The 14,934-nt window shown below is 32.8% G+C and overlaps 2 protein-coding genes across 2 annotated transcripts; one reads left to right on the plus strand and one right to left on the minus strand.

The window, feature by feature from the left end:
* Positions 1–1,583: 1,583 nt before the first annotated feature.
* On the minus strand, positions 1,584–7,400 carry LOC133191794 (adenylate kinase isoenzyme 6-like). The gene is made up of 4 exons (XM_061327529.1): positions 7,354–7,400; positions 4,681–4,832; positions 4,125–4,270; positions 1,584–3,286 (listed from the first exon to the last, which is right to left on the minus strand). The coding sequence occupies exons 1-4, from the start codon at positions 7,397–7,399 to the stop codon at positions 3,088–3,090; spliced, it is 543 nt and encodes a 180-aa protein (XP_061183513.1). The 5' UTR covers position 7,400; the 3' UTR covers positions 1,584–3,087.
* A 256-nt stretch (positions 7,401–7,656) lies between these two features.
* Positions 7,657–12,739, plus strand: LOC133191688 (protein mono-ADP-ribosyltransferase PARP16-like). Its single transcript, XM_061327422.1, has 7 exons — positions 7,657–7,728; positions 8,327–8,558; positions 9,616–9,741; positions 10,067–10,273; positions 11,565–11,733; positions 12,050–12,179; positions 12,357–12,739. Exons 2-7 carry the CDS (start codon positions 8,370–8,372, stop codon positions 12,508–12,510), a joined length of 975 nt encoding a protein of 324 aa, XP_061183406.1. The 5' UTR covers positions 7,657–7,728; positions 8,327–8,369; the 3' UTR covers positions 12,511–12,739.
* The last annotated feature ends 2,195 nt before the right edge of the window (positions 12,740–14,934 follow it).

Below are 14,934 nucleotides of genomic sequence, written 5' to 3' on the forward strand. Positions count from 1 at the left end.
ACCAGAGTAAGTGAAAAGCAGCCAGTTACAGATATATTTGTTGGAGTTGTCTTCAATAAATCGTTGGTTATCTACAAAAAATCATAACAAGAGGCCCAAGGGCCTTGAATCGCTCTTCTGCTAAATTGTACAACCTATCACTTCTATTTGAAGCCTCTAAGTATGCTGTATATTTAGATAAAGCCTTGAAATTCCAAGATTAGGTCATCATGACCTACATTTTGGCTAAAACACTTTGAGAACCCAAAATGAATCAACTGACAAAGTTTGATGATTCAAAGCCCCTTTTTATCTTAAAATATTTAGATATAACCATGAGATTCGAAAAGTAGGTCACAGTGACCTACTTTCTGGTAAACATACTCCGAGACCCCAAAAATGTCTCTTTTTATTTGAAATATTTAGATATTGCCTTGAAATTCAGGAAGTAAGTACCGTGACCTACTTTTTAGTTGACATATTCTGAGGACTTAAAATACATCAACGTCAAAGTTTGATGATTAAAATCCAATTAATATCCCAAATATATAGATATAGCTGGAAAATTTCAAAAGTAGGTCATGGAATCTGACATACTCCGAGGACCCAAGATGCATCAACTGACAAAGTTTGATGATTCTATGCCAATATGTACCTGTAATATTTAAATTTAGCCATAAAATTTCAAAAGTAGGTCATGGTGACCTACTTTTTAGATGACATACTTTGAGGACCCAAAATGCATCAACTGTCAAAATTTGATTCCAAGCCAATAAGTATCTGAAATATTTTAATATAGCTATAAAACTTTCAAAAGTAAGTCACAGTGACCTACTTTTCAGTTGATGTACCCCAAGGACCTGAGATGCATCAACTGACAAAGATTGATGATTCCAAGCCAATAAGTACATGAAATATTTAAATATGGCCATAAAATTTTCGAAAGTGGGGCACCATGACCTACTTTTCAGTTGATATACCCGAGGACTTGGTGGTTCTTGAAAAGATTTTTTAGCAACCAGTACATTTGTGTTTATTTTCCTAATTATCTCCCCTTGTTTAAGGGTCAAATCCCTAGTTTTAGTATAATGAGAGCCCTTGGGCCAAGGATACTCTGTGACAAAACTGACAAAAATTGGCCAAGGGGTTCTTGAGATATGGCCCATATTCTAAAAAGTTTATGCAAACCGCACAATTGGCCATAGCATTAGCTCTTTGAGCCTTTGGCTCAGAAATCAGAAGAGCTAAAAAGGGAAAGACTTTATATAAATAATTATAGAGATTAGAGTATTTGTTACCAGCCAAATTCATGTTGGTTGGTTTTTAGTAAGACAGTAACTGAACAGGTTAAAGAACATTTATCAGGGCAAATACCCAGTAAATGTCAACATTAAATAGGGACCTTACAACCTATGGGTGATGGTAAAGAAATGAACCAGAGAATTTAACAGCATGATAAAATTTTGTGTAAAAGAAGTACACTTACTGTAGGATTCATTATATTCCAAGCTAAGACCAACCACATTATTATGGATTCTTTTTTATAGAATGGCAATTTAAAACTAATAAATAAAGGGGAAAAAATAAAGGGAAAAACAAGCTAATAGCTGATATTTAATTTTATTTACATTATTCTCATTATTCAAACAAACAAACAAAAGAGGACAACAACAGTTTTTGCTGCAAATCAAAATAACTGAAATATTATTATATAAAAATAATATTTTGATAATAATTTACCTTAAATTGTCCATAGACACATATCAATTTATTTGCATTAAAATAGACTGTATACGATGTATTGTGACATAATAATTACTAGAAATCAAAATTATTTGTTTTAAACTGACTAGTCCATTCCTCATGTTGCAGAACTGTATCTATTAAATGCCCTGTCAGTATAAACAGTCATTGCAATAAAAGTCAATCAAGAAAATACACCATCATGACCATATTGAAACAATAAAAAGTTTCATTAGCAGTCATACTTGGAGAAAAATGCAATTTACACTTGAATAAAAATGAAGTGGTGAATGCAACTTTATATGTGCAATTGCACCAAACAGTAATTTATGTAGGTCTTGTAAATGCTCTGTCTGCACTGTAAGTTCCATAAAAGGAACCAGAAGTCTCTAATAAGATTGTAGCTCTACTGGTTTGTACTTAAGCAAAGGAAAAGAAAAGTAGCACTTGGACTTGAAACTATGCAAAAGCAATACATAAAATAATGATCCTTAGTTTAGTCTCAAAATCAAATAGTAAAGAATATTGCAAAGAATAGACATTTTAAATAATGTAAGATATGATATACGACTACATGTAAAAACCAATAAAAAGATTTATGTATTTTAGTGTAGTCTACTTGTGCTAAGTTATACTGAAATCAGACCAAAACTGTAGGAGGAGTAGCATTTTGAATGAATTTCACAGAAATTTCTATTTTTCATAACCATGGAAATACAGTTCATCTAAATCCAAAACTGATACACAGAATTCAGTACCTTATATATTAGCGTAGTCTACTTGTATGCCAAACTAAATCAAAATCAAACAAAAAATGTTGGAGGAGTAGCATTTGAAAAATTGTTCATAGACAGATGGACGATGAACACCTTACTATCTCACAAGCTCTTCTGACCAGTAGAGCTAAAATAATTCAATAGATAAGTTAAAGTACCGGTTCATGTATGAACATTATTCAAATGGAAGAAATGTTGCCAAACATCGAGTAATTTGTATGCATATATATTGTTACAACAACTTTTACTGTCATTATAAGACTGATTAAATGCTACAAAGTACTGTAAGAATAATACATACATGTAGTATTTATGTAAAGGGAATAGCATCTATATACATGTACATCATATTTATAAATTGACAAATCCAGGTTTTTTCATTAAGGATAACGAGGAAACTTCAAATTTTTTTTTTCATTTTCAGATTGCGTTAATATTTCTCTTAATTTGGATCATGTTTTGATTCTTGCATAGTTTAGAACAATTCATGAGTTAAATTGGTATAATTGGGAAGGAAGTTCAAAATTACAACCACTATTTTCTGACAAAACTATGCATAGTACACTGTACATGTATCATTGAAGTAAGGCTATACAATGGCTCCCTGGTTTATGTTGTACTGTTGAATCCATGCCGAGATTTTCTCTAAATTATCCTCCAGATCATCAGGAGTGTTACTGGGTAGTTCATGCACTATTTCAACTTTATATGAGTCTCTAGCTTCATCCAGGATTGTTTGAAATATTTCACATTGGATGTTGTCTTCCAGTTTTTTCCCCGAATAGCCCCTGAAAATGTTTAGTCAAAGGTTCATGAATAGTCTTAATACAGAGTATTACTAAATTCAGCAGCACATCAAATCTTGTATTTTGTATACTTTTTGTATACTTTTCATTTAAATTTCAAATTACGTGTATTGTAACACATTTTGTACAGTAGTTGACTGGTTTTAAAATACTACAACATCTATATGGAAATGGTCTTTTGATAATACATGTACCAAATTCACAGCACATTCAGCCTTGTATTTTGTGCATTTTTAATTTTCTTCAAAGTGCAAATTACCTGGTACATGTAGCATTTTTCAAATAATAGTTGATTGATTTAAATACTACCATTTATAGAAATCAAAAAGTAGTCATCACAAGAATCCAGCCTCTTTAGAAGCAAGCTAGGTCCAAGATATCTAGATCACTAGAATGAGCTGCTCAACTAGCCACTAGTTGTCATATGGATACAGATATTTCACTTATAATTATTGGAACAAAGTTATGCAAAAATATACAGTTATTTCCCTGAAAAGGAGAAAACCTACTATATTTAAATATCATATGTGGTAAAGTAGCAATCTTGAATTTGGTACCTAGCATCATATACAAATTTTTATCGCAGTAATGCCGAATTGGTAGGACATAGTGAATTAAGTGCGAAAATAGCACTTGCATGATTTGCTTTTTTTAAATTTAGATGACATCTCATCATTTTATTCGACATGTTGCCTTCTAAATTTTGCAACTCCGCCACCCAAAGAAATACTGAAGGCAGGCACAAGACGTCTGTTATCCAGTCACAGAGCATCATTCTACTCTGAGGCAAAACAAAATACTTGTTGAATTTTGACCTTACCTGTTCTCAAGTCTTTCATACAATACTGTGTTATCTGTTCTAAGTACAAAGACGATGTCAAACCATCTCTCTGGGAAAAATTCACATCCATGATAATCTACAATGTTTCCACCAGCAGACATGACTTCCTCTAATTCATCTATAACCTGTGAACCAAATATCAAGTTGAATGAGGTGAACTGCAATCCCATAGGCTTCATAGTGAATATACATACATTACAATTAAAACCAAGGTTCTGCTCTTTTTCTTAATACTTTTTACTAATAGGACTTTTATATCAATGGGCATAAAATAAAAAACCTTTTGCTAACTTGGTTATGTATCTATTCAATTATCTATTCAATTGTAATGAAGAAACCCAGAATGTTGGTACAATTTATGTGTCTAGTTATTAAGAAATATTATGCTATTAAAGAGAACTAGGTCTTGATATCAGTTTGCAATGCTGAAATCCTTGTTTTTATAGAGTTCCTCTTCCATATCTAAAATACAAAAAACAAGTTTTTAAGCAAAGTTTTTCCAGGATTATGAAATCTAGGTGTTGTAAGTACATACTCTGTCTTCATCCAGAATTGGACACTGGTACTGTTCATCCCATCCCTCATATAACTGACCGTCCTTGGCGATCTCCCCGATGTTAACATATTTTAAGTTTGTCTTCTGAGCAAGTTCTGCTGCTAAAGTTGACTTTCCTGTTCCAGGAGTTCCTAAAATGTTTTAATAATGCTGGATTGGTGTGATGCTTTTATACTCTATACAGGGTTTTTTCCATCCTGTATTATTTTTCATCAAGTTACACTTGCAAAAGATTTTGCCCATTTTAAAATTTGCCCAGATAATATAATGTTTCTGTTAAAATCACCTGCTTGAATTCGCCCACAAATGAGAATGGGGAGGAAATAAAAAAAAGAGGATGAAAATTTCCCTATATGATGTATATCAATGTATATATATCACTATATTGATATACTTTAAATGAACATAACCTTGAACAAGTCAAGAAAAACACATACCTAACCTTGGAACCACTTTAAGAGACAACCTCAATACGAGTGGTCTACTCACATAAATAAAATTTCAATTAAGAAAATTCTATACTTTGTTTTATTAGCTGAAATCTTAAATACGGTTAAAATAAAAAAAAGGAGAGGCCCATGGGCCACAATGTTCACCTGAGTAATTATTGCCCTTCTTTTCTTCATTTGCAGATTATTTTTCCTACATATTTTATGTAAAACTTTGATCACTTTTTATGGCCCCACCCTACCCCAGGGGGTCATGATTTGAACAAGCTTCATTCTACACTACCTGAGGATGCTTCCATCTAAATATGACTAACCATGGCTTTGCTGTTCCTGGGAAAAAGATTTTTAAACACTTTTTCTATATATTCATATGTTAAACTTTGATCCTCCATTTCTGCCCCACCCTACACCCAGGGGTCATGATTTGAACAAATTTCATTCTAAATTATCTAAGGATGATTCCATATAAATATGACTGTTCATGGCTTTGCTGTTCTTGAGAAGAAGATTTTCGAAGATATTTCCTAGATATTCCTATGAATAACTTTGATCCCCTGTTGTGGCTCTGCCCTACCCCCGGGGGTCATGATTTGCACAATCTTGAAACTTACTTGAGGATACTGAATATGACTAATCATGACTTTGCTGTTCTTGAAAAGAAGATTTTTAAAAGATTTTTCCTGCATATACCTACATACAACTTTGACACCCTGTTGTGGCTCCCCCCTACACCAAGGAGTCATGATTTGTAAGATTGAACCTACACTTCTTGAGGATGCTTCTATATAAATATCACTAATTATGGCTTTGCTGTTCTTAAGAAGAAGATTTTTTTTTTTTTTAGATATTTCCTGTATATTCCTAAGTAAAACTTTGACCCCCTGTTGTGCCCCCCCCCTACCCTCGGGGGTTATGATATGAACTAATTTGAATCTACAGTATGTAATGAAGCTGTCACATAAATTTCATGTTTTCTGGCCCAGTGGTTCTTGAGAAGATTTTTAAAAGATGCCACCAAATTTTTACAAATTCTTAATTATCTCCCCTTGAGAGAGAGGGTGTGGCACTTCCTGTGAACAAATTTGAATTCCCTTCATGCAAGGATGCTTTTTGGCAAGTTTGGTTAAAAATGGCCCAGTGGTTCTGGAGAAGTCGAAAATGTGAAAAGTTTACAGAGAACACACGACAGACAAGGCCTGACACATTTTTAGCGGAAAAACTCACTTGAGCTAAAATTAAAGTTATAGCCTTTAATGCATTAGTTCACTCCATACTGGAATATTTAGGAGTGGTATACCGAGCAAAGGATTATGATTGACCAACTAGAAGCCATACAACAAATGTGCCGCTGGATTCATTTGTTAAAACTACTTCAAAAATAGCAGAATAACAAATATACTTCAAACTCAAGTATTCTCTAAGGAGAATAGACCTCAAGTGGTAACCTAGTACGAAATATCCGACGTTTTCCAGGCTTTTTTCACGATTTTGATATTTTACATGCCAGGAAAACATCAGAACCGGCGCCATTACGAAAACTGGAAATTTCACCGTCTCCGACCGGAGCTGATTTTCAATTCTTGCGAACTGAATTAAATGCTGAACTTACAATTTGTGAATAACAAAATGCTTCTAATACTCACCAATATTGATGAAAAGAAAATATCACTCTACATTTCGATACAGGTCTTGCAAGATTTTTAAATGCACGAATTGAAAAAAAAAACTCGAGGGTCCGATAAAATGATTTCACTGGACTGTATATTTTATAAATGAACCATAAAAACGATGTTGATGAGTACTAAAGGCATTGTTCTATTGATAAGTTGTGAATTCAGCATTTAATTCGGTTCGCAGGTATCGAATATCAACCCGAGAATGCCGCCTCCAGTTGGAGGCGGCGAATTTCCAGTTTTCGTAATGGCGCCGGTTCTGACGTTTTCCTGGCACGTAAAATATCAAAATCGTCGACTCACTGTTCCAGTTTACCACCAGAACTAATACTGAGCTACTTTTCAGTACCTACAGAGATACATGTACTATACTGCACTGTAGGACATTAGATACACAACAGTATGTTGTCCACAAAACCCATTTGTCTAACAAAAACGGAAGAAAATGTCTGGATATGAGTAATTGGCATTTTCAATAAATTAAGTTAAAATGTATAAAACCATTAAAATAATTAGTAATTTTAGGTTACCTGTTATCAAAAGATTAGGACCATGTGGTCTTTTTGCAAATGCCATTTTTTCATAACCGGAAATGAAAATCCAGAGTCTAAATGTAGAAGAAAAAAATTTGAAAATTAAGATCCGGTCCTTACTTATCTTTATTACTTTAACCCCCTTTCCCGTCCCTCCTCAGAACATCAAAGGACAAAGAATATTTGCATATAAACTTCCCATAATCACGATATTGATAATGATTATATTCCATAGCGAATAATATATAGTACAACTTACTTAGTAAAATAGTACTGCATTTCGAATTTCCTCAAATTACACTGATTGAAAGAATGAGCCTTTTATCTGTTTATAAGGATACATAAGATGACAAGACAACAAGGAATGGAGAGGTATATCCTTAATCGAAATTGATATTAAGCGTAACGCACAGGAATTCAAGGTATTTCCATCCTCCTGTGATGTCATAGGATTTTGCAAAAAAAAAAAAAAAAAAAAACAAAAAAAAAAAACACTTATAATTAATTTAAATTCATGACGTTACCCAATAGAAAAATATCGTCTGGAAGAATGCTTTTCAACAGATGTAATGAAAAATATTGTTAAGTAAAATAATTGGAAAATATATATATATATATATATATATTTTTTTTTTTATTTAATCAATCATACAAACCGTAAAAAATGTTGCTAAGGGCTATTTAATAAACTATATACAGTGAAAATAAATGCAGTTTTTCTACTTTGAGCCATTAAATTTGTGAGAGTGGAAATACCTTAACATAATGTTTGCACAAGAAGTATGCAATCTAATGTCAATCACTGTCAATAGAATGTATACAGATAGTAAAACTGATGATAAACTAGTATATAGGTCCCTGATATAATATAACACTAATTTATTAATCATTGCGCTTAAAGTACCTGATCTGTGTTTGTGCTAAAACTAAATTAACAGTGATTTTATGTATCATATACATGTTTCTTTAGAAATGTAGACTAGTGCTTAGAAAGCTGTTCCAGTAGACTGATAATGGGGACAGATCAGACAACTGTTGACACTGAAGTCCTGAAGAGGAGACTCTCAGAAAATTTCCTGGCAACTGATTTAAGATGGAGCTTTTTTGTCTCAGCATTATACAGTTACAGATTTGACACTGTATTGAAGCCTTTTCCACCACACTTTTTAAAGGAGAATGGAGAGAAAGATATGAAAAAACTTGTGAGTTGTTTAACATGTGTCATAATTATGCCATTTACATATAGCCTAACCACCTAACTCTGTCATTATCCTAACTTTGTCACTTTCGGAAACTCTGTTCTATTGGTAAATGAAATTTAATGTGATTATGGTCATTTTTTACATCCTGAAAATCTACAATCAAATATCGAAAAGTTATAACAGTCAAATTCAATAATGCATCAAAAAACATTCATCAATTTTACATAATCTATTATATCTAGCATATATTACGTAAAATCACTATTAAGCACCTTTTTCATTATGCACTATTACATCAATACATCTCCAACATATGAGTCAACATACTCATTTTGTAACAAATTGTCAGCCATTTTTGTGAAGGTCTGTGTCATACTAAGGTTTAACATGACATACTATGTTGAATATGACTAAAAAATTTTTTTTTTCGTTTTAGCATGACATTCATTTAATACATATAAGATATGTTATACTAACATTACTCCTATTGGTGATACTTTTCTTAAAGTACAATTTAAAACTATTTTAAATCTTAATTTTTTTTTTTATGTTTACATGCAAGTTTAAGAAAAAGGAACAAAAAACTAAAATGGTGTTTTACAAGACTAATAGCTGCACTTCTTTGTTTATTATATTAAAAACAATGTTTAAGTTCATTACTAAGTGTAGCAAACAAAAACAAATCAAAAAAATAATTAAGAGAATAATGTGGTATATTTTCCACTTATGGTGGCAGAGTTTGGGTGCTGGGGATATATGGCATATTGGAACTGTAGTCATACATGTGTAAGAATGAATTGTTGTATCATACGGTTAATGGCGTACAGAAATGTTGTAAAATAAGACTTTTGCCAAAATTGACATATTTTATGGTTTGTATGTCGTAAAATATACATAAGTACCATAAATTGTTAAGCCTTAGTTAGTGTCATAATTTATTTCTTCATCGTTGAATTGAGTTAGACTTAAATAGTATTCTACCCAGTTAAATCAGCACTTACAGTATCAGACCTAAACCCAACTTCACAGTGAAAAAGAATCTTTCATGTCATTACAGGAGAGAGTGGTTGATAAGGTACCAAAATTAAGTCAGCTGGAATCCAGTAATGGTGAGATACAAGACTTACTGACATGGGTGACAGATACCAAAAACTTCTCTATAGTGAAAACAGCATTGTCAAAGGTAGCTACATGTATTAAAAAAGTAATTTTATGCCAGAATTTGAGAGTTATAAAATAAATTAATGAATATAAAAAGTTATATCCCTCCTGTTACTTTTTTTTTGAAACATTTACAAAAGCAATCATTGTGTATTCAAGTTCAGATGATGCATCAAGTATATTTCCTGGTATCTAGCTTCAGTGTAAATAACAATTGAAGATATGTGATGAAGACATGATGCATACATTTATGTTATCTAAACCCTAAATGAATAGCTAAATTTGCTCATTTAAAAGATAACTATGATCATTGATAATCACTTGTCATTGGTGTATTTTTTCAACAGTTTGAAGAAATCCAAGCACTCACCAAAGACAGCGGTGTGTCAGCTGTGAAACCAAACTTTATCTTTGAGGTGACCTACTCACAAGCTGCTGATGCTAAATTTCAGGATGTCAGGAAAGGGAGAGAACTCTTATTTGCATATCATGGTAGTCGACTGGAGAACTTCCACTCTATATTGCACCATGGATTAGCCTCTCATATGAATAAGGTAATGCTTCATCCATCATTGCACGCTACACATGTGCTTTAAACTGCTCCCATTTGTAGTGGACTGAATTAGGACCTATGGATTGCAATGAAAAGGCTGCATGTTATTTCAGTTTCCTAAACATTGTAATCAATGAAGTGAACAAATTCGTCTTCAGTATTACTGCAATATGGATAGCAGACTGCCTACCCTTTTTATTGCAGAGGTGAAATTAAAGCCTTGTTTTGGTGGAATTTCAGAGGCAAAAGCGTAATTCTTCAAATTCTTGTACAGTATCATTTAAAATCATTTAGACTATTATGTACTCCTTTTCATCTGCTTCTTTGGCATGTCAGGTGTTTAGTAGCCATCATAACAACTTAACATTAAAATGAAAAGATCAGTAAAGTATGATTAATATATCAGGATCTTATAGTTCTCTTAAAGTGCAATAGGTAATAATTTACTGAACTAAAAATAATGCAACTTTTAAGCATAAAAATTTTAAAAAGTGTAGAATTGATTAATGTGGCATAACAGTGTATTTTAGTTGTATAAAGCAGAAAAATTAAGCTAGAAGTGGGATAGTTAGAGAAATTCAGAATATTTATGTATGTACCACATGCCCCCCCCCCCCCCCCCCCCCCCCCCCGATAATTTTGCCGATATATAGAATACTATAGAAAACAAAGCTACTGTATGCTTGTGCCCCCTCAATAATAATAATAACGTCTGATGACCTTTTTTTTTTATGCTTTTTTGCTTGTCAAGGAATTTTGGTAGTTGATAGTGCCCCCCAATTGAAAATGTATGGTTGTGCCCCCTCAAAGTGAAATTGCTTCCTATGGGCCTGTACCAAATCATCATCACAAACCAAGGCCAAAATGTACAATCCTCTCCCATTCTGGCTGTTGTTGAAGAGACAAGAATGTTTTGTAGCTCATTAAAATTTTAACCAATGTGAGTAAAGCATAGTTGGAAAATAATCTTTGATTTGACCTTTCATTAGCCAATTCTTTTCATTGGTTTATAACATGACATCACACATAAGACATGATTATTCAAGATTATGAGACTTTATTTGATCAAGCAGCCATGGGTAGGAGAGAGCTATGATCAGTCTCCAGACTGTGGCTGGAGAATGGGATACCAAATTGAATCAAATATAGATAAACTTTACTTACTACTTAAATTTTTACAATTTAAAAGAAATTTTCGTAAGTACAATTTATATGCAAAATTTTGCCAGTGCATAGAATTTGAGTTTATGTATGTTCTTTCATTTAAATAAACATCTGAATGCTTCTCTTAGGTTGGTGTGTTTGGGGAGGGGACCTACCTCTCCAGTGAACTCTCTGTGTCCCTGCATTACAGCCCCATGGGGAGAAGCTGGGAGAGAAGCAGCCTAGGTGACAAACTCAGCTGTGTGGCCGTCTGTGAAATGATTGATCATCCATCTGTAAAATGTCAGGTCAAGGACAGTAAGTACTGAAAGGTCAAGGACTACTAAAACCACATGTAACAACAAATGTGGTGATGCTGCCTTTTTAAGCATGGTAACACAGCTTAAGAGAAATGATTGAGGTTGTGAAATAGTTTTCCATGGATAGTTAAATTCTTGGCCTTTTCTGTATAAGAGACTTGTGCTAAAAATTGCATTCTCATAAGTTCTGAAACTCATGTTTACAGATGAAGAAAAAATAAAGCCTAAAACATATGTCACTTTGCAGTCTGGAAAGGAAAATTTACTGCGATGAGGCATGTCTCATGGTTCAAAAGAAAATGTATTTTTTGTAGATAACAACAGATCTCGTGCTGGCGATAGCATGGCAGGACAAGTTCCAGACAAATACTATGTGGTACAAAACAATGAAGTGATCCGAGTGAAATACCTCCTGGTTTACTGCCAAAAGTCTGTCTCTCAAAGGTAAAGTTTTATTTTACTTGAGTACCGTTAAATTCTACATCAGTTAAAACTGTTGATCCATGTTCATTGTGAAGGAATCAACTCCTGTGCTGTAATTTTGGAATCAACTTTCACTTGAAACAGTAAGAAAAATTTCAGGACTTTCTAAGGAATAGAATGATGCATGTTTTCTTTTAGGGGATCAACATCTGCTATCAGGTCCTGGTGCTTTAGACACAAGTTTTTGCTAATGATGATTGTGTATGCACTCATCTTAATCATTGTTGGACTCGCCAATTCAAAGACTTTCCGCTATCAACTCAAGAAGTTTGGCATGTTCAAACAGAGATGATAAAGTATGACTCAAGAAGTTTTTATAGCTTAAATAATTATTATAAGTAACAACAGCTGTACCCTTTAAAGCAATTGCTGAGGGTATATTGTTGATATTACTGGCATTTATTTCAAGCATTTATAGTATTGTGGACCCAAAAAATATTGGTAATGTGTATATCAATTCTAATCAATCTGTACATCTTTTCATTTTGCTATACTTGTTGTTTGATGTATTTAGAAAGAAGTTGCAATATATTGTAATTGTGTATTTGCACTGTCATGTTGTACTCACCAGTTCAATGGCTTTCCAGTATCTACTCAAGAAGTTTGGATTGTTCAAACAGATTCCAAATATATTTGTTGGAGACATTTTCACTTATAGCATATATTTGTTTGCTTACATCTTCTAGGGTCATATTGACTGTAGTCAGGTTATTCTTATAGTTGACAATTCCTGCAGAAATCTCACATGTAGTTCAGAACCTTTTCTACAAGTTAGCCCAATATATTATGGATGTCACTCTTTTTTTATTTGTGTTGAAAATCTATCAAAAAGTTGCATTTTTTTCTTTGTTCATGATTATTTTTTTTAAACAAAAGTTTTCATGTTTTAAGCTGATTATTCATCAAACTTATTGTGAAACATTACATGCATTTGCACTTCTTATGATAATCATAATTATTCACATTCTGGATAAATAAACTTTAGAAATTTTTTTTACACCAAATCAAGGGAAATCAGAATTCTGCAATGTCAAATTTTTATACCCTCTGCAAAGTACAAAGGATATTTGGGCATTACCTTTTTATTTCATCTATCTGTCTGTCCTACTCTTTGTTTGGGCCATAACTTTGTAATGGATTGGAAGAAAACAATGGAAAATGAAAACCAGACACAAAGATTTTTATGTGTTGCAGTAATTTGCAAACTTTATAAGGAGGTTCGATCCTGCTATCAAAAGTCTTAAAAAATTTTTGTCAAATATATTTTTAGTATCTATACACGTAGCTTAATTAAAAATCAAAACAAATATGGGGGTGAATACACTTCGTTTGATGCTACAGTTAATTTATTATGACCTTTTTTGCACTGTAATTCCATCTTACACATAAATCACTTTTCCATCCAATATTTTTTTTTCCCAAATAATCATTGGACCAAATACAGTCTTATTCTATCTTGAATAGAACACAATAAGCAGACTGGTCAAAGTTATATACTCAGAAAAGAAATTTTAGGCTAAAATTGTTTTTTTCCCCCTGGACTTTCACAGTATGTTAGCTATATTTGTCACAATATGATGATAGAATTCATAATGGTTAATATATAATGGGACCAGCATAAAACGTTTCACTGCATTAAATATCCTGCATGGAAAATTAAAAATCCGAACTTAACACATCTTCCCTAGCCAAGGGTTTCTGATCTGCTACTCTTCTCACAAAGGAGAGTTGTGGATTAGAAACCCTTGGCTAGTGAAGATGAACTTTACTGTAAATATTTTGAAAGAGAAAAATTGATTATTTTCTTCTAAAATACCTTCCACCATAAAATAATAGTTCCTCCCTTCACTTCTTGTATAGAATTTAATCGTGGGTGTTTAATTGAATATAGTTTAATTGGCATTGTAGAATCCAAATTCATTTTAAGAACTTAAATATGAGGCAGAATGGTTCAGACAAAATCTGCTCAAAAGCTTGGGATTGAACCTCCTTAAATCATTTTTATGAATAGTAACATAGCTTCAGTTGTCTTCAATTTCTGTTTCTTCATCTTCTAGTAATAGAGTTTCCAAAAGTGTGAATGCTTCAATCATTATGGTCAGAAAATCCTTTTTCTTTGCCTAAGCTTTTCACCATTTGTAGTTGAACAGAACAGTCTGTACAAACTACTGTAAACCAACTATTTTTCGTGTGCGATAAATATCCGAGAGTTTCATGACCTTCTTTAACTCAGGAATATTTATCGCCGCAAACCATATATTTTTCTGTATATTTGTAGAAAATGTTTCCTAGATTGCAAAAATGAATTGTTGCGGATTGATTTTAAACTGCCGAACCGCAAATAAAAGATGATGCGAATAATGGCTGGTTTACAGTATGTATTTTTTGTCAAATGTAAATTTTAGAAATCCATTGATATTTTATCTCTCAACTACATCATAGTTGTGTATTTTTATGCCCCCGGATCGAAAGATCCCGGGGGTATATTGTTTTTGTCCCGTTTGTCTGTTGTCAACTTTAACCTTGCCCATAACTTTTGATTGGTTGGAGCTATGACTTTCATATTTCACATGTGTATTCCTTGTGACAAGACCTTTCTTTGGGTACCATCATATTTGACCTTTTGACCTTGGAGTTTGACCCACTTTTGCAAAATTTTATGAGACTTTAACCTTGGCCATAACTTCTGAACAGTTGGTGCTTGGGGTTTCAAACT

Source organism: Saccostrea echinata, unplaced genomic scaffold (assembly GCF_033153115.1).
Source record: "Saccostrea echinata isolate AGI-Se365-2 ecotype Australia unplaced genomic scaffold, CSIRO_AGI_Sech_v1 ptg000024l, whole genome shotgun sequence".
NCBI lineage: Eukaryota > Metazoa > Mollusca > Bivalvia > Ostreida > Ostreidae > Saccostrea > Saccostrea echinata.